The sequence below is a fragment of the Mesoplodon bidens genome, assembly GCF_964165515.1.
Source record: "Mesoplodon bidens genome assembly, chromosome: 1".
NCBI classification, from domain to species: Eukaryota; Metazoa; Chordata; class Mammalia; order Artiodactyla; family Ziphiidae; genus Mesoplodon; species Mesoplodon bidens.
The window spans coordinates 48,972,438-48,991,908 of NC_138176.1; the positions used below are offsets into that span (position 1 = coordinate 48,972,438).

Sequence of the window (19,471 nt, forward strand, 5' to 3'; positions counted from 1 at the left end):
ATGAAATTGAAACTGTGATTAAAAATCTCTCAACAAACAAAAGTCCAGCACCAGGTGGCTTCAGGTGAATTCTATCAAACATTTAGAGAAGAGCTAACACCCAACCATCTCAAACTCTTCCAAAAAAATTGCAGAGGAAGGAACACTCCCAAACTCATTCTATGAGGCCACCATCACACTGATACCAAAACCAGACAAAGATACTACAAAAAAAGAAAATTAGAGACCAGTATCACTGATGAATATAGTTGCAAAAATCCTCAACAAAATACTAACAAACAGAATCCAATAGCACATTAAAAGGGTCATACAGCATGATCAAGTGGGATTTATCCCAGGGATGCAAGAATTCTTCAATATACGCAAATCAATCAATGTGATACACCATAGTAACAAATTGAAGAATAAAAACCATATGATCAGGCTTCCCTGGTGGCGCAGTGGTTGAGAGTCCGCCTGCCAATGCAGGGGACATGGGTTCGTGCCCCAGTCTGGGAAGATCCCACATGCCACGGAGTGGCTAGGACCATGAGCCATGGCCGCTGAGCCTGTGCATCCAGAGCCTGTGCTCCGCAACAGGGGAGGCCACAACAGTGAGACGCCTGCGTACCGCAAAAAACAAACAAACAAATAAAAAAAACATATGACCATCTGAATAGATGCATAAAAAGCTTTTGACAAAATTCAACATCCATTTATGATAAAAAACTCTCCAGAAAGTGGGCATAGAGGGAAACTACCTCAACATAATATAGGCCATATATGACAAACACACAGCAAACATCATTCTCAATGGTGAAAAACTGAAAGCATTTCCTCTAAGATCAGGAACAAGACAAGGATGTCCACTCTCACCACTATTATTCAACATAGTTCTGGAAGTCCTAGCCATGGCAATCAGAGAAGAAAAAGAAATAAAAGGAATCCAAATTGGAAAAGAAGAAGTAAAACTCTCACTGTTTGCAGATGACGTGATACTATACATACAGAATCCTAAAGATGCCACCAGAAAACTATTAGAACTAACCAATGAATTTGGTAAAGTTGCAGGATACAAAATTAATGCACAGAAATCTCTTACATTCCTATATATTACCAATGAAAGATCAGAAAGAGAAATTAAGGAAACAATCCCATTCACCACTGCAACAAAAAGAATAAAATACCTAGGAATAAAGCTACCTAAGGAAATAAAAGACCTGTACTCAGAAAACTGTAAGACACTGATGAAAAAAATCAAAGATGACACAAACAGGTGGAGCAATATACCATGTTCTTGGATTAGAAGAATCAATATTGCCAAAATGACTATACTACCCAAAGCAATCTACAGATTCAATGCAATCCCTATCAAATTACCAATGGCATTTTTTACAGAGCTAAAACAAAAAATCTTAAAATTTGTATGGAGACAAAAAAGACCCTGAATAGCCAAAGCAATCTTGAGGGAAAAAACTGGAGCTGGAGGAATCAGACTCCCTGACTTCAGACTATACTACAAAGCTACAGTAATCAAGACAGTATGGTACTGGCACAAAAACAGAAATACAGATCAATGGAACAGGATAGAAAGCCCAGAGATAAACTCACACACCTATGGTCAACTAATCTATGACAAAGGAGGCAAGGATATACAATGGAGAAAAGACAGTCTCTTCAATAAGTGGTGCTGGGAAAACTGGACGGTTACATGTAAAAGAAGGAAATTAGAACACTGCCTAACACCATACACAAAAATAAACTCAAAATGGATTAAAGACCTAAATGTAAGGCCAGACACTGTAGGACTCTTAGAGGAAAACATAGGCAGAACACTCTATGACATAAATCACAGCAAGATCCTTTTTGACCCACCTCCTAGAGAAATGGAAATAAAAACAAAAATAAAACAAATGGGACCTAGTGAAACTTAAAAGCTTTTGCACAGCAAAGGAAACCACAAACCAGACAAAAAGACAACCCTCAGAATGGGAGAAAATATTTGCAAATGAAGCAACTGACAAAGGATTAATCTCCAAAATATACAAGCAGCTTATGCAGCTCAATATCAAAAAAACAAACAACCCAGTCAAAAAATGGGCAGAAGACCTAAATACACATTTCTCCAAAGAAGATATACAGACTGCCAACAAACACATGAAAGGATGCTCAACATCACTAATCATTAGAGAAATGTAAATCAAAACTGCAATAAGGTATCACCTCATACCAGTCAAAATGGCCATCATCAAAAAATCTACAAACAACAAATGCTGGAGAGGGTGTGGAGAAAAGGGAACTCTTTTGCACTGCTGGTGGGAATGTAAATTGATACAGCTACTATGGAGAACAGTATGGAGGTTCCTTAAAAAAACTAAAAATAGAATTACCATATGATCCAGCAATCCCACTAATGGGCACATACCCAGAGAAGACCATAATTCAAAAAGACACATGCACCCCAATGTTCACTGCAGCACTCTTTACAATAGCTAGGTCATGGAAGCAACCTAAATGCCTATCGACAGATGAATGGATAAAGAAGATGTAGTACATATATACAATGGAATATTCTCAGCCATAAAAAGGAATGAAATTGGGTCATTTGTAAAGACGTGGATGGACCTAGAGACTGTCATACAGAGTGAAGTAAGTTAGAAGGGAAAAACAAATATTGTATATTAACGCATATATGTGGAATCTAGAAAAATGGTACAGATGAACTGGTCTGAAAGGCAGAAATAGAGACACAGATGTAGAGAACAAACTTATGGACACCAAGGAGGGAAAGCGGCGGGGTTGGTGGTGGTGGTGGTGGTATGAATTGAGACATCGGGATTGACATATATACACTAATATGTATAAAATAGATAACTCATAAGAACCCCTTGTTTAAAAATAATAAAATAAAATTCAAAAAAAAGAAGAAAAAGATATTTCAGATATGGAAAACACAATTTAAAAAATTAAGGGCTAAAAAAACAAAACAAAAATCAGCCAGTGTAAACCATCATATTATTAAACTAAAAAAAGAAGGAAAAAACATGATTATATGCAGATAAAGCATTTTTAAAATTCCACATCTGTTCATGATAAAAAAAACTCTGGGTAAAATAGACACAGAAGTAATCATCCATAACCTGATAATGGACATCTACCAAAAAAACCCCCATAGCTAATATAATATTTGATGGCGAAAGAGTGAAGAGTTTTTCTTCAAGATTAAGAACAAGGCAAGGATGTCCCCTCTCACCATTCCTATTCAACATCACGCTGGAACAACAGATTGGAAAGGAATGTATAAAACTGTCACTATTCACAGACAACATGATTGTCTACATAGAAAATCTCAAGCAATCTATCAAAAAAAAAAAAAACTCCTAGAACTAATACGTGAATTAGCATGATCTCTGGATACACAGTTACATATAGAAATTAATCATATTCCTATATACTAGAAGTAAACAATTGGGAAACGAAATATTTAAAATACCTTTTAAAATAGTGCTCCAGAAAAGATTAAACACATAAGTATAAATCTAATAAAAAATGTGCTGGCTCTGTATGTTGACTACTATAGACCTTTAATTTTTTTAAAAAAATCATAGATCTATTGAATATACAAATGGAAAAACATTCTATGTTTATGGATTGGAAGACTCAATAAAGTTAAGGTTTCAATTCTCCCCAAATTCATCTATAGATACAATGCAATTCCAATCAAAATCCCAGCAGGATTTTTTGTAAATATAGGCAAACTTATCATTAAATTTCAATCTGCGAATGACACTTTAAAAGTAAAAAGACAAACCATAGACTGGGAGAAAATATTTGCATCTGTACAATGGAATACTACTCAGCAATAAAAATGTATGAACTACTGATACAACAAATTGGATGGATTTCAAAGGCCTTATGCTGAGTTGAAAAAGCTAGCCTCAAAAGACTACACATTTGTACTTGCATTTATATGTTATTCTGACAAAGACAAAACTGTAGGAATAGAGCAGTGGTGCCTGGGTTTAGGAATTGAGAAAGGGTTTCATTGTGAAGGGACAACATTCAGGAACTATTTGAGGGGGTGTTTGTCCTGTATCCTGATTGTGGTGATGGTCACATGACTCTGCACATGAATTAAACCCCAAAGAACTCTACACCAAGAAAGGGACTTTTACTGTATGTTAATTGGAAAAATAGTAATAAGAAAGAAAGAAAAAGTCACGAGACTGATCCCAAATCACAAACAGTTGATTTTCAAACATCCTGCCTCTAACACTGAATTTCCCACCCACAGTGAGACTGCTCTTGGCACCACCAGCCCTGAAGAATGGCTAAGGTGCCAGGGGTGCTTCTAACATTTGGTGTTAATTTATCCAATTCAACTGAACAAATATTTATTGACCTAAGTATTTTCCTGGCATTTTGGATACATCTATAAACTAAACAAAGTAAAACCCATACCTGATATGTGAGAAGAAGGGTAGAGACAGTAAAGGTAAACACAATAAATAGGTAAGTTATAAATAATAAAAATTATTGTTGTTATATAATTTACACTATACTATATATAGTATTGTATAATATATATCATATACTATTATAACATAGTATATTAATGTAATAGAATAATAAGCAAATTACATATTATGAAGAAAGGTGATAAATATTACTGCAAAAAAAAATTAAAGCAGAGGAAGAATCAAGAGCGTTAGGGTGTAAGAAGGAAACAATTTACAATTTTAATTGGGGCGGCAGGGTGGGCTTGTCTGAAAAGGTAACATTTGGGTGGACTTGAAAAAAGGGATGCAGATATCCAGGGGAAAAGCATTTTAAGCAAAGGGAATAGCCAGCGCAAAAGCCCCCAGAGCGGGAGTATGTCTGGCATGTTCAGGGAACAGCAAGGAAGCCTGTATTATTACTCTGATACTAAAGCCACACAAAGAAAAGAAGAGACCAATATCCCTCATCAGTATACATGCAAAAATCCTCAACAAAAACTAGCAAGCCAAATCCAACAGCATATTTAAAGGATTATATACCATGATTAAGATCCCAGGAATGCAAGAGTGGTTCAACATAAAAAAACCCAATCAACGCAATACACCACATTAATAAACAAAGGAAAAAAACCAAACAATCACCTAAACTGATATAGAAAAAAACATCTGACAATATTCAATATCCTTCCATGATTAAAAAAAATGCTTGAGGGACTTCCCTGGTGGCACAGTGGTTAAGAATCTGCCGCCAATGCAGGGAACATGGGTTCGAGCCTTGGTCTGGGAAGATCCCACATGCTGAGGAACAACTAAGCCCGTGCGCTACTACTACTGAGCCTGCGCTCTAGAGCCTGCAAGCCACAACTACTGGGCCTGTGAGCCACAAGTACTGAAGCCTGCGCACCTAGAGCCCATGCTCTGCAACATGAGAAGCCACAGCAATGAGAAGCCCACGCACCGCAGTGAAGAGTAGCCCCTGCTCGCAGCAACTAGAGAAAGCCCGTGAGCAGCAATGAAGAGCCAACACAGCCAAAAATAAATAAATTAATTAATTAATAAAAAAAAATACTTGACCCGCTGCCCTCTCCACCTTCTCCAGACCCACACTGTGGATTGGCTGGCCTAGAAGGATGACATCCTTCCCAGGTAGCAGGATCTGGTAAATACCAGAGAAGGTCTGCATGATTAATCACAACCACAGCTGCCATTTATTGAGCTCCACTGTAGAGAGAGAGAGAGAGAGTGTGTGTGCACGCGTGTGTGTGTGTGTGTATGCTCTGTGCATGGGGTGTGTGTGTGTCACACGTGCTGTGAAGGAGGTGGTGTGTGTATTACTTTTCATAGAGATTAAATATTCTGTATCTTGGGAATCTCATTATATATTTTGGGATTTATATAATACATATCTTCTATTTTGTGAAAAATGCTACTTAATCGTAGTTACATAGATTACCTAATGCTTGTGAAAGCAAAGCACAGCATCTGGCACACAAGTGCTCAGTAAACGGCAGCTGTGACCATTATCTAACTAACTAACACCATTATCATCTCCAGTCCTCACCTCACAACACCCCTCAATGTGGATACTCTTATTATCCCCGCATTTGAATTGGGAAATCAAAGCTCAGTGAGATAAAGTAAAAGGCCCAAGGAACACTAAGGTGTAGAGCACACAGGCCTGAGTCTAAGGCCCACAGCCTCTGTCTTCCTTCTGGAGACCACAGCCCACTGTGTATGGACAGGTCTAAGCCAAGTTGCTTGCCCAAGGGGCTGCCACGTGTCAGTGGTGGGCATGGATGAGCATCCTGTCCACCATGCCCAGCCCACTGCCTTGTCCTTCACCCCACAGACACTCTCAGGAGAGGCTGGGGTTTCACTTCTCCTTTTCTAACCATTAGGGAAGGTCAAGGTTGATGTATTTCTTTTAAAGACCAAAAAACTGCTCTATTTATGAAATCTGATTCTTGTACATTTAAAAATTACTCATTGTGAAACCAGGATGACATTTGACACAGGAGTTATCTGTAAAGAATCAGGCCTGATGCCATCTACAAGTTAGAGCCCAAACCTTAAACTTCAGTCTATTGTGGCAGAACAAGCAAATCATCACTATTACTGTGGAAGCATCCAGAAAAAAGCAGGACAAATACACACACACACATACACACACCACACATACACACACATACAGATACTCAGAAGCACACACAGAGGCTTTGGAGGTAGACCTGAGTTCAGAGTTTTGCTCTATCACTTACTAGGTGTTAACTTTCAACCATGTTTCTTATCCTTTCTCAGCCTCCATTTCTTTATTGGTAAAATGCTAGAATTTGAGAGGGAATTAAATGAAAATAAGTCATTGGTGCTCAGTCCCCAGAGACATTCAACAAGTGACTATTGCTTTTCATCACCTAATACCACTTACTAAATGTTTTTGATGCTGACAAATACTTCCCTGCCCTCTAAAAGCTGGTAGGATAAGTAGAACAAGGTTCAACACTGAGATCCTAAGTTAAGCTGCATGCTGTCCAGATGGCCAAGACAAAGGCCTCCTCAGAGAACCCTCTGCCCCTGGAATAGAGAGATCAGGGGACCTCAGAAAGAGAATTCTCCCAAGACAAAGCAAGAAGAGAAGGGCCTGGAATCTGACCAAGGCCTAGCTACAAAGGGCAGCTGCAGCCTCACTGAGGCACTGCTGTGTCTGCAGAAAGGCAGGATGGCCAGAATAAGGATGGGCTGCATGGAGTCTGGGAAAAGGAAAATCTTGGAGCAAGACTCACAATTAAAAATCATCAACCACACAAAGAAACAAGGAAACTTCAGTTTAAAATACACATTAAAATAAAATAGCTCTTTACTGTTTACAGGAAAAATACCTAAAGCATGAGGACACAGAAAGCTTAAAGAATAAAAAATAATTCAGGCACATACTAACCAAAAGAACACTGGTGTAGCCTTATTATTATTAGATAAAGTTGTTATGTTCTAATGGAGATTAAGAAGGTCATCATATAATGATAAAAACTTTGATACCTCTAGATGATGGAAAAATTATAAATGTCTGTGATTCTAATAGGCTCAGATATATGTAAGGCAAAAGCTAACAGATATTGGGACTTCCCTGGTGCTGCAGTGGTTAAGTATCCGCCTGCCAATGCAGGGGACATGGATTCAATCCCTGGTCCAGGAAGATCCCACATGCCGCGAAGCAAATAAGCCCATGTGCCCCAACTACTGAGCCTGTGCTCTAGAGCCTGCAAGCCACAACTAATGAGCCCATGCGCCACAACTACTGAAGCCTGCACGCCTAGAGCCCATGCTCCACAATAAGAGAAGCCACCGCAATGAGAAGCCCGCACAATGCAACAAAGAGTAGCCCCTGCTCTCTGCAACTAGAGAAAGTCGAGGCACAGCAATGAAGACCCAACGCAGCCAAAAATAAATAAATAAATAAATAAATTTATTTTTAAAAAATTAACAGATATTGACAAAGCTACCATTATAATGAAAGATATTTAACATATCTTAGTAGCTGATATGTCAACAATCTTAAAATTTGAACAATTGACAAATTTCATCTAGAGGACATAAATAGAGCATTGAACCTAACAATTGGGAAATGTGTATTATTTTCAAGCACCCAGGAATATTTATGAAAATTTACCACATTGGGGACACAAAGTCAAGCTCAACTAATTTCAAAGGATTAGCATCATATAGTCCACTTTGTTTCAAGATGACAAAGTTAGAAGTCAATAACAAAAAGATGATCAAAAATACTCTAACTTTGGAAATTTATAATTCAAATAAGATTCAAGAGTAAACCTGTAAGTCATAAGGGAAATTAGAAAATACTTAGCAGTAAATTATATTGAAAATTTGACATAATAAAACTTGTGTGATGGAACTAAAGTAATAGTTAAAAGGAAATCTATATTTTAAAAGAGGACTTAAAATTGGTCTCGTAACAATTAAATTAAGAAAAAGAATACTAGAATAAATCCAAAGAAAGTGGAAGGAAATAATAAGAACAAAAAAAGAAAAAGAAAATCCATGTATGAGACAGGAAAAGCTGAACACTGGTTCACAGACACACTAATAAATTAACCTCTGCCAAGAACGCTGGGGTGCTGCAGGCAAAAGAGAAAGAATACACAAATGATAGTGTTAGGAATAAAAAGTTAAAAGGATATTGTGAATGGTCTTATGCCAATAAATTAAAACAGGTGAAATGAGAACAATAAACTTGAAAAATAACTTACTATGAATCATGCAAGAATAAATTGAAATTTATTCTCACAAAAATAAATCTTTGCAGAGGTGACATCAACACCATTATGGTGTGAAAAGCTCCCTTTGTCTCTCCCCTTCAGTCTACAACTAGTGAAACATTCCTAACTCCAGAAAGCTTCCTCTGCCCAACACAGCAGGATGCTGGAGAGATCCATACATCTGTACATCTGAAGGTGGGTGAATTGGGACACACAGAGGAGGCAGAACCAGGGACTAGCAGAGGCAGTGCTGGGATCCTGGCCCCTGGCCACAGCGGCTGAGTCTGCAGCCCCAGGGAACCTGGTAGCAGCAACAGAGGTGGCACATGAGACCTAGGCCTCCCAGCCACAATGGCACCCATAGCCACAGGGAGCCGGACAGCAGTGGTGGCAGGACCCATGACCCTGGTCCCTCCAGCCAAAGCAGCACCCGCAACTCCAGCCTCCGCCACTCCTACCAATGACAGCAGCACCCACCAACCCAACAATCCTGGAGGCAGCCAAGGTGCCCATGACCCTGGCTTCTCCCCTTCCCCACTGTGGCAGCAGTGTCCGTGACCCAGGTGTCCCCAGACATGGTAGAGGTGCCTGCCATCCCAGTGTCCCCGGCGGAAATACCAGTGACAGCAGCAACACTGGCAGCAGCAAGGCATAAGCAGTGGCAATGAGGACACCAGAGACACCTCTGGCAGAGGTGCCGGAGGGTGGAAAATGCTAGTTCTCGAATAGAGCCGGAGGCCACTCAAGAGAAACAAAAACTTGGGCTATAGCACCACCTACTGAAAAACAAAGAGAAAGGCCTTTAATTAAGAACTTGAACTGTTAGAATCAAAGTAAAAAAACTTTATCTAAATAAGAAAGGAGTTTGCTCCTTCAAATGCACCGGCAGAGGAACAACTCATTAAGGACCATGAAAACACAGTATCACAAAAAGAAAATAACAACTCTGTAAAACCTAAAGTCACAGAAGATTGTGATCTAACTGATAGAGAATTCAAAATAGCTGTCATGAAGAAATTCAATTAGCTACAAGAAAACTCAGAAAAGCAGTTCAATGAGCTTAAGAGTAAAATTAATAAACAGAGGAATACTTTACCAAAGAGACTGAAACTCCAAAAGAGAACTAAATGGAAATTCTGGAGCTGGAGAACTCAATAAATGAGATAAAGAATGGATTAGAAAGCACTGGAAATAGAGCAGACCATATGGAAGAGAGAATGAGTGAGCTCGAAGTTAGAAATCTAGAAATGATTCAGGTAGAAGAAGAGAGAGAAATAAGATTTTTTAATAAAGAAGCTCTACAAGAACTATCCAACTTGATTAGAAAAGGCAACATAAGGATAATGGGTATCCCAGAAGGAGAAGAGAGCTTATTTAAAGAAACAACAGCTGAGAACTTTCCAAACCTGGGAAGAAACTGGATATACAAGTCCACAAAACTAACAGAACACCCAGTTATCTCAATACAAAAAGATCTTCTCCAAGACACATTATATTAAAACTCAAAAGTCAATGATAAAGAATTTTAAAGACAATCAGAAAAAAAAAAAGACAGTAACCTACAAGTTACCCCATTAGGCTATCAGCAGATTCCTCAGCAGAAACTCTATAGACCAGGAGAGAGTGAAATGACATACTCAAAACATTGAAAGATAAAAACTGTCAACCAAGAATACTCTACCCAGCAAAGTTATCCTTCAGATATGAAGAAGAAATAAAGTCTTTCCCAGACAAACAAAAGCTGAGGGAATTCATCACTACTAGACCTGCCTTATAAGAAATGTTGAAAGGAGCTCTTCCTGAAACAAAAAGGCAAAAGTACAAAACACTTTGAGTAGGTAATAAACAGACAGAATCAGAAAATTGTAACTCTTCACCAGAATAAGTTGTTAAACAATTACAGCATAAAGGTTAAAGGGGGGAAAAAGCATTAAAAGCAACTATAGCTACTTCAATTTGGTAATAAACTCACAACATAAAAAGGGATAATTTGTGGCAACAAACATAAAAGGGGAAGAAGACAAGGACAAAATCTGTACAGGCAAATGAAGATGAGATGCTTTCAGCAGAAAAAGAACTATGTAATCTATGAGACAATTTATACAAACCTCATGGTAACCACAAAACTAAAATCTAGAGCAGAGAAATGAAACATAAAAAAGAGGAAACTTAGAAAAATATCATATAAAACCACCAAATTAAAATGACAGAAAATCAAGAAAAAAGAAACAATGAAAATACAGAGCAACCAGAAAACAAAAGATAAAATGGCAGTACCAATAATCACCCTAAATGTAAATGGATTGAATTCACCAATCAAAAGACACAGAGTGGCTGAACAGATTAAAAAACAAGACCCAACTATATGCTGTCTCCAGGAGACTCATCTCGGCTCTAAAGACAAATATAGGCTAGAAGTAAAGATATGGAAAATGATACTCTAAGCAAATTGCAGCCAAAAAAAGAAAAAAAAAAACACAGGTGTAGCCATACTCATATCAGACAAAATAGCCTTCAAGCCAAAAAAGATAACAAGAGACAAAGATGGACATTATATAAAGGGAATAATCCATCAAGCAGACATCATCAAACAACTATTAATGTATTTGCACCTAATGTAGGAACACCAGAATATATAAAGCAATTTTAACAAACCTAAAGGGAGAAATTGACAGCAACACAATAATAGTAGGGGACTTTAATACCCCACTTTCATCAATGGATAGATTACTCAGACAGAAATTCAACAAGGAAACACGGGCCTTAAGTGAAACATTAGAGCAGATGGACTTAAATGAATACAGAACATTCCATCCAAAATCAGCAGAATACACATTCTTTTCAGGTGCACATGGCAATTCTCAAGGATAGACCATATGTTGGGACACAGATTTCAATAAATTTAAGAAGAATGAAATCATATCAAGCATCTTTTCCAATTACATCTGTATGAAACTAGAAATCGACTACAAGAAGAAAGCTGGAAAAACCACAAATACGCGGTATCAAAATCTGTGTGATGCAGTAAAAGCAGTTCTAAGAGGGAAGTTTACAGCAACACAGTCCTACCTCAAGAAATAAGAAAAATCTCAAAAAACAATCTAAACTTACACCTAAATGAACTAGAAAAAGAAAAACAAACAAAGCCCAAAGTCAGTAGAAGGAAGGCAATAATAACAACCATAATGGAAATAAATGAAATAGAGACTAAAAAGACAATAGTATGAAACTAAGACATGGTTCTTAGAAAAGATAAACAAAATTGACAAACTTTTAGCTAGATTCACTAAGATAAAGAGAGAGAAGGCTCAAATAAATAAAATCAGAAACAAAAAAGAAGTTACAACAGATATCACAGAAATACAAAGGATTTTAAGAGAGTACTCAGAACTGCTACACACCAACAAATTGGACAACCTACAAGAAATGGATAAAATCTTAGAACCACACAACTTTCCAAGACTGATTCATGAAGAAACAGAAAATCTGAATAAACTGATCACTAGTAAGGAGATTGAAACAGTAATAAAAAATATCACAAAAAACAGAAGTCCAGGACCAGACAAATTCAGTGGTGAATTCTACCATTCAAAGAAGAATCTCAAACTCTTCCAAAAAATTGAAGACAAGGGAATGCTTCCTAACACACTTTATGAGGCCAGCACTACCCTGATACCAAAACCAGACAAGAACAACACAAAAAAAGAAAATTATAGGCCAATGTCTCTGATGAACATAGATGCAAAAATTCTCAACAAAATATTAGCAAACCAAATACAACAATACATTAAAAGGATCATACACCATGATCAAGTGGGAGTTATTCTAAGGATGCAAGGGTGAGTCAACATTTGCAAATCAATCAATATGATACATCACATAAACAAAAAAAGGATACAAATCATATGAGCATCTCAATAGAGGCAGAAAAAGCATTTGACAAGATTCAACATCCATTTATGATAAAACTCTGAATAAAATGAATAATGGCCATAAATGACATATATGTCAAACCCAGCTAACATCATACTGTACAGTGAGAAACAAAGATTTTTCTCTTAGATTAGGAACAAGAAAAGGATGCCACTCTCACCACTCTTACTTAACATAGTAGTGGAAGAATTAACATTGTTAAAATGTCCATAATTACCTAAAGCAATCTACAGATTCAATGCAATCCCTATCAAAATCCCAACGTTTTTCACAGAAATAGAATTTAAAAGTCCTAAAATTTGTATGGAACCACAGAAGGCCTTGAATAGCCAAAGCAATTCTGAGAAAAAAGAACAAAGCTGGAGGTGTCACACTCCCTAATTTCAAATTATATTACAAAGCTACAGTAATCAAAACATATATAAAGAACTCAAACAGGGACTTCCCTGTGGCACAGTGGTTAAGAATCCACCTGCCAATGAAGGGGACACAAGTTTGATCCCTGGTCTGGGAAGATCCCACATGCCACGGAGCAACTAAGCCCATGTGCCACAACTACTGAAGCCCGCGCGCCCAGAGCCCGTGCTCCACAGCAAGAGAAGCCCCCACAATGAGAAGCCCACACAGTGCAACGAGTAGCCCCCACTCGCCGCAACTAGAGAAAGCCTGCGTGCAGCAACGAAGACCCAACGCAGCCAAAAATAAATTAATTAATTTTAAAAAAAACCTCATACAACTCAACAACAACAAAAATTTTCTAAATGGACAGAGATCTAAGTAGAGATTCCAAAAATGACATACAGATGGCCAACAGGCACATGAAAAGATGTTCAACATTACTAATTATTAGGGAAATGCAAAGCAAAACCACAATAAGATATCACTTCATGCCTGTTAGAATGACTATTATGAAAAAGACAGGCAACAACAAGTACTGGTGAGGGTGCAGAGAAAAGGAACCCTCATACGCTGTTGGTGGGAATGTAAATAAACAGTATGAAGATTCCTCAAAAATTAATAATAGAACTACCATATGATCCAACTATTCTGCTTCTGGGTATTTATCCAAAGGTTATGAAAACACTAATTCAAAAAGATATATGCACCCCTATGTTCATTGCAACATTATTTACAATAGCCAAGATATGGAAACAATCTAAGTGCACATTAACAGATGAATGGATAAGAAGATGTCACACACACACACACACACACACACACACACACACACAACGGAATACTACTCAGCCATAAAAAATATGAAATCTTGACATTTGCAAAAATATGAATGGACCTTGAGGGTAGTATGCTAAGTGAAATAAGTCAGATGGAGAAAGATAAATACAGTATGATTTCACTCATATATGCAATATAAAAAATACAAAATAAATGAACAAACAGAACAAAACAAAAATAAACACATAGATGACAGAGAATGAACGGATTAGTGGTTACCAGAGGGGAAGGAGGGATGGGGGAGGGCAAAATGGGTAAGGAGAATCAACTGTATGGTGATGAACGGAAACAAGATTTTTGGTGGTGAGAACACTATGGTATACACAGAAGTCGAATTATAATGTTGTACACATGAAACTTAGATAGTTATAAACCAATGTTACATCAATTTAAAAAATGTGCAAAGACTCTAACAGACATTTGTCCAAAGAAGATACACAAATAACCAATAGGCACATGAAAAGCTTCTCAATATCATTAGCCTTCAAGGAAATGCAAATCAAAACCACAATAAGATACCACATCACCCTCACTAGGAGGGCTATAATCAAAAAGATAATAACAAGTGTTGACAAGAAGGTATTCAAACTGAAACCCTCACACACTGCTAGTGAGAATGTAAAATGGTGCAGTCACTTTGCATAATGATTTGGTAGTTCCTCAAAATGTTAAACGTAGAATTACCATATGATTTAGCAGTTCCACTCCTAGGTATCTAGCTAAGAGATATGTAAACATGTATCTACACAAAAACTTGTACATGAATGTTCATAGCAGCACTATTCATAATAACCTCAAAGTGAAAACAATCCAAATGTCCATCAGCTGATAAACGTGTAAGTAAATTGTGGTATACACACTGGAAAATTATTTGTCAATAAAAAGAATGAAGTATTGATACATGCTACAACATGGATGACCTTGAAAACATTATGCTAAATTAAAGAATCCAGAAACAAAAAAAATCACTAATTGTATGATTCTATTTATATGATATACCCAGAATAGGCAAGTCCCTAAATACAGAAAGTAAATTAGTGGTTGCCTGGGACTGGAGATAGGGGCAGGGGAAATGGAAAATAATGGCTAATGGGTATGGAGTTTCTTTTGGTGTGATAAAAATGTTCTAATCAATTGTGGTAATGATTGTATATTTCTGTGAATATACAAAAAAATTTATTGTACATTTTAAATGGGTGAATTTTATGGTGTGTGAATTATGTAAAAATAAAGCTGTTTTTTAAAAAGGTAAAAAAAAAAAAAGAATAAATCTTCTCTCAAGAAAACGTCAGGCTCCTGAGATTTTACTGGCAAGTTCTATCACATAGCTAAGGAACAGAAATAGTAGGACTTCCCTGATGGCACAGTGATTAAGAATCCACCTGCCAATGCAGGGGACACAGGTTCGAGCCTGGTCCAGGAAGATCCCACATGCCACGGAGCAACTAAGCCTGTGTGCCGCAACTACTGAGCCTGCAAGCCACAACTACTAAAGCTCGCATGCCTAGAGCCCATGCTCAGCAATAAGAGAAGCCACTGCAATGAGAAGCCTGCGCACCACAATGAAGAGTAGCCCCGCTCGCCACAACTAGAGAAAGCAAACGAAGACCCAATGCGGCTAATTAATTAATTAATTAATTTTTAAAAGAAAGGAATAGCAATAGTAATCTTTCCATAAACTCTTCCAGAGAATAGAAGAGGGAACACTGCCCAATTTATGAGGGTAACACAAATTTCATAGTAAAAATAGTCAAGAAAGGAGTGTGAAAGGTTGAACTTTCTCAAGAACAAAAATTCTTTTCAAAAATCAAATCTAGCAATAATTATATCATGAGCAAATTGTGAAGAAATGCAAGGTGAGAAAACTAATTGATTTACCAGATTAACCAATGTAACAGGAACAATCATATGATTATTGCGGTAGCTGGAGAACTGACATCCATCCCCCTCACCACCAACCCCCTACACGTCTGGCCAAAGGGGGCTCTCTTTGGAGAAACACGTGCAATGTCTTTCAGAAGAGTGTCCTGTGGTGTTAAAGGCAAGATGACCTGGAGAGGGGGCAGGCAGGATAGTTTACTGAAATATTAATTTGTGTTTTGTCATTGCTGCTTCAGAGGAATGAAAAAAAGACACCAACTATTTTGTTGCCTTGTTCTTTTGTTTTTCCCCTCTCGCTCCAAGGGGGTGGAGGGTTCTTTGTGCTCCCCTGCTTTAATGGAATTCTGTGTTACAGGGATGAAAGCAAAAGGTTGTTTATCAAAGTATGAGGTCCTTGAGGAGATGAGCCTGCAGAAGTAAGAGAAATTGTCCTTGTTAGGGGAAATGGAAGCAGCAAGAAAGAACAGGAAGAGCCCCATGATTGGGAAGGACGCTGTTGTTTGTGTCTTACAAGTCAAGGACCTCACCCACACCCTGGCAGTGCCCTGGCAGTGGGGGGAGATAAGACCTAGGAAGGCAAAGGCTGCCGGGCATACCAGGGAGGCTGGGCCCAGGCATCAAAGCTCCCAGGAGCAGCAAAGATGACAAAGAAGAAAGTGAGCCTATGGGCAGCAGAGCTCTGCCCTCCGTTTCCAAGATCGGGTAAGCTTCCCTGGTTCTCCTGCGACCCGACAGCATCCCCCAGCCCTGTATTGAGTTGGATTGGTTTTCTGCCAGTTCTCAGGATGGGGGTGGGTGACGGGGAGAGGGGCTTGAAAACAAAGTTAACTTGATTTAAAGAAAAGACAGTCCTGCTGTCACCAGCAAAGCCCACTGGGGTCCCTAGGAAAAACAAAATGGAATCTAGGTGATAAAATAAGGTCTCACCTCTTCCCCTGTGCTTAGTCTAGTTTCACTTGCTCATAGGGTACTGCACACAGAGACCCGCACCAGGCACCTCAGACCGGAGTTCCTAGTGCGAAACGGCTGCACGGGACACTGCAGCCCGTGGATCGTGTGCAGAAGCGCTGCACACGATACTCAATTCAAGATGGCGGCGGTGAGCTGTGTGCAGAGACACTGCACCCGGCACTGCGATCTCCGCCCCCGCCCCCTCCACTCTAGATCCCTAAACGGAAGCCCCACCCCTGGCCTGTCAGGAGAGCAAGTGAGTTGGCACCTCTCCGTTCTCTGATAAAAGAAGAAAGCTTTCCTTTGCTTCTGAATCCAACTCCATCTCGTTCTATTTACTGGAACGACGCCGGGCGGGGACACCTACTCTGAAGAATAAGTAACAACGTGACGGTTCCTCACACCCAGTTTGTAGTACGCATGCGTGGGGTGTTTGCGTAGGCTGCGTAGGACTCGGGAGACAGAGATACACTGATGACAGATTAAGGAAGCAGGCAGCAAAGCTCTACCTGTCCTCCAGGTCTGGCCACTGCTTGAAGTTTCCCTGGGGGTCATTGCCGGCTTCTCCCTTCTGAGCGTCCACAACCGCCTCCTGCCTCGCCCTCGGGGAGTCCTTCAGGTCCTTGCACAGGTGGAGGGTGCCTCGGGCCATGCTGTCCAGGAAGCTGAGTATCTGGAGGCAGCTCTGTATCTTGGGTGGGAGTGGGCTGGCAGAGGAAAAAGCCGCCCTCGTCAAATCGGCAAATGGCCTGGCCTTTGTGTCCTCCCAGGAGTGCGGAGGAGCGCCCTCTTCCTCCAGGGCCCCGAAACAGCCCAGCAAGCAGAGGTCCTCTGCCAGCTTCTCAAACAGCCCGGTCCTCCTAAAGAAGTCACCGTTGACGGGGTCCAGGTGCAGTGCTGCAGACACAGCACAGAGGGTGTGCAGGACCAGGTCCAGGGTCTGGCTGGGGGACACTGCCCCCCAGGTCTGCAGCGGGGGCTCCTGGAGAGACCCCTCCAGGTCAGAGAGCAGGGACAGCAGCCCATTGAACCCACTGGAGACTCTGAAAGCAGCACGGCCTTTGGGGGTCTCCAGGATCCGGAGCAGAGACTGAAACCAATGAGATACAAGTGAGTGAGATGGAGGAGGCAGATCTTTAACGCTGAGCTCCCACCCATCCCTGCCAAAGCGTTCCGGGTGCTCTTCTGCGCTCCACTCCGTAGGAACAGCAAGCTACCGATGCGCGACCCTGAAACACTGGGAGGTCAGTACCATTCCTCTTACTTTTAGTTTTGGGTTGTGCCAAAGTGTCTTCATTCACATGGCTGCTCTTAAAGGCTATGCTGCTTTATAGGGTTGACTTACAGTCCTGTATCTTGACTTAAATGCATCTCCCTCCACAAAGCTTTCCCTGACCCTTAGCTTGTTCTCATCCCAGGCTGAGTGCTCACACCTCTAAATCCCCAATCAAAACTCTCACCACACTGTATTGAAGCTACTTGAAAATTGTCTCAGCCTTCCCCTGCATTGAAGCCCCATGAAATCAGGCTTGCTCACTGCTGTGGAACATAGCACCTACTTAATAAATATTTGCTAAACTTATGGAATGAACCATTTCCTGTATTGCAAAAGGAGACTCAGTGAAATCTATATAAAGCAACTTATTACTATTTACCTCCCTCTCTGTGCAAGCACAGATTCTTCTAATAAATGAAAGATAATCAAACAAATCTACTTAAAACCTTGTGTGAAAATATGAGGAAATTAAGGTGGAGAAGAGAAATCCTAATGGAAGGAAACATATAGATATAGCATATAATATAGACCGTGTGTGGAGTTTAGGCTATTACAACATACATATGCAATCTACCTTCTACAGATTGCTCAGATTTTTACTGGACAGCCAAACTTTTAATTCCTTCTAAAATCAAATATTTACTAAGCACTTCCAATGTACTATTCATTGAGCCCTGTGCATGATATACACTAGGTATTCAATAAATGTTATGGAAGGAAAGAAGGACTACATTTAAGAAGTTCTCATTCTGTGCTAAAGTTTCACACCTAAAAGTGAAGAATGCATGGATGATTTCAGATAAATATCAAAAGCCTCTAACTTTTGGTATTTAGTTATTTACTATTCATGAAAATTGCATGGGACTGCATCGAAGACCCAGGCTTCTTAGTCATGTTTCCCAGAGAATGGCCAGTCCCTGTAGTTTTGCTCTGGAGGAAGATTTGAATTGTTTTGTCCTTTCAAATGTTTAGTGTTCAGTGACACAAGAAAGAGGATTGTCTGGGCAGGCACAACTTAAAGTCAATTTCAGGATGCTTGAAACAAGTTTCAAAGAGAAAAAATAAAAAGAAATTCCCAATTTGAGAGAGAGGGGGTGATGCTGTGTCTTAAATGCATGATTTAGGGTGACAGTCTATAGCATAATGCATGAAAGTCCATTGACAAAGAGAAAACTGGTGGGTCAGAAAAAAGGAGGGAAGGGATTAGATTTTTAAATTCTCATATAGAGAAAGTCAAATAGAAATTCAGTAAAGTTACAGGTAGCTATGAAATATGAAGTCATGCACTTTGCAGGGCAAAGGTAATTTTCCAGCTCTGTCTCTAAAATGCTGGTAACCCTAACCTAACACTAGAGTTTATCTGAAACAATATAATGTGTACCCCTAACACCCAAATTCTGATATCTAATATTGTATTCTGCTACATGAAGCCTGAGCTGCTTGGC

General features: G+C 39.3%; 1 protein-coding gene across 1 annotated transcript in view; it reads right to left on the reverse strand.

The window, feature by feature from the left end:
• Positions 1-19,471, reverse strand: part of WDFY4 (WDFY family member 4) — a 276,626-nt gene that overhangs the window by 209,773 nt on the left and 47,382 nt on the right. The window contains exon 12 of the mRNA XM_081247758.1: positions 17,260-17,840. Within this exon, the coding sequence (XP_081103884.1) occupies positions 17,260-17,840 (581 nt within the window). The remainder of the gene's footprint in view (positions 1-17,259; positions 17,841-19,471) is intronic.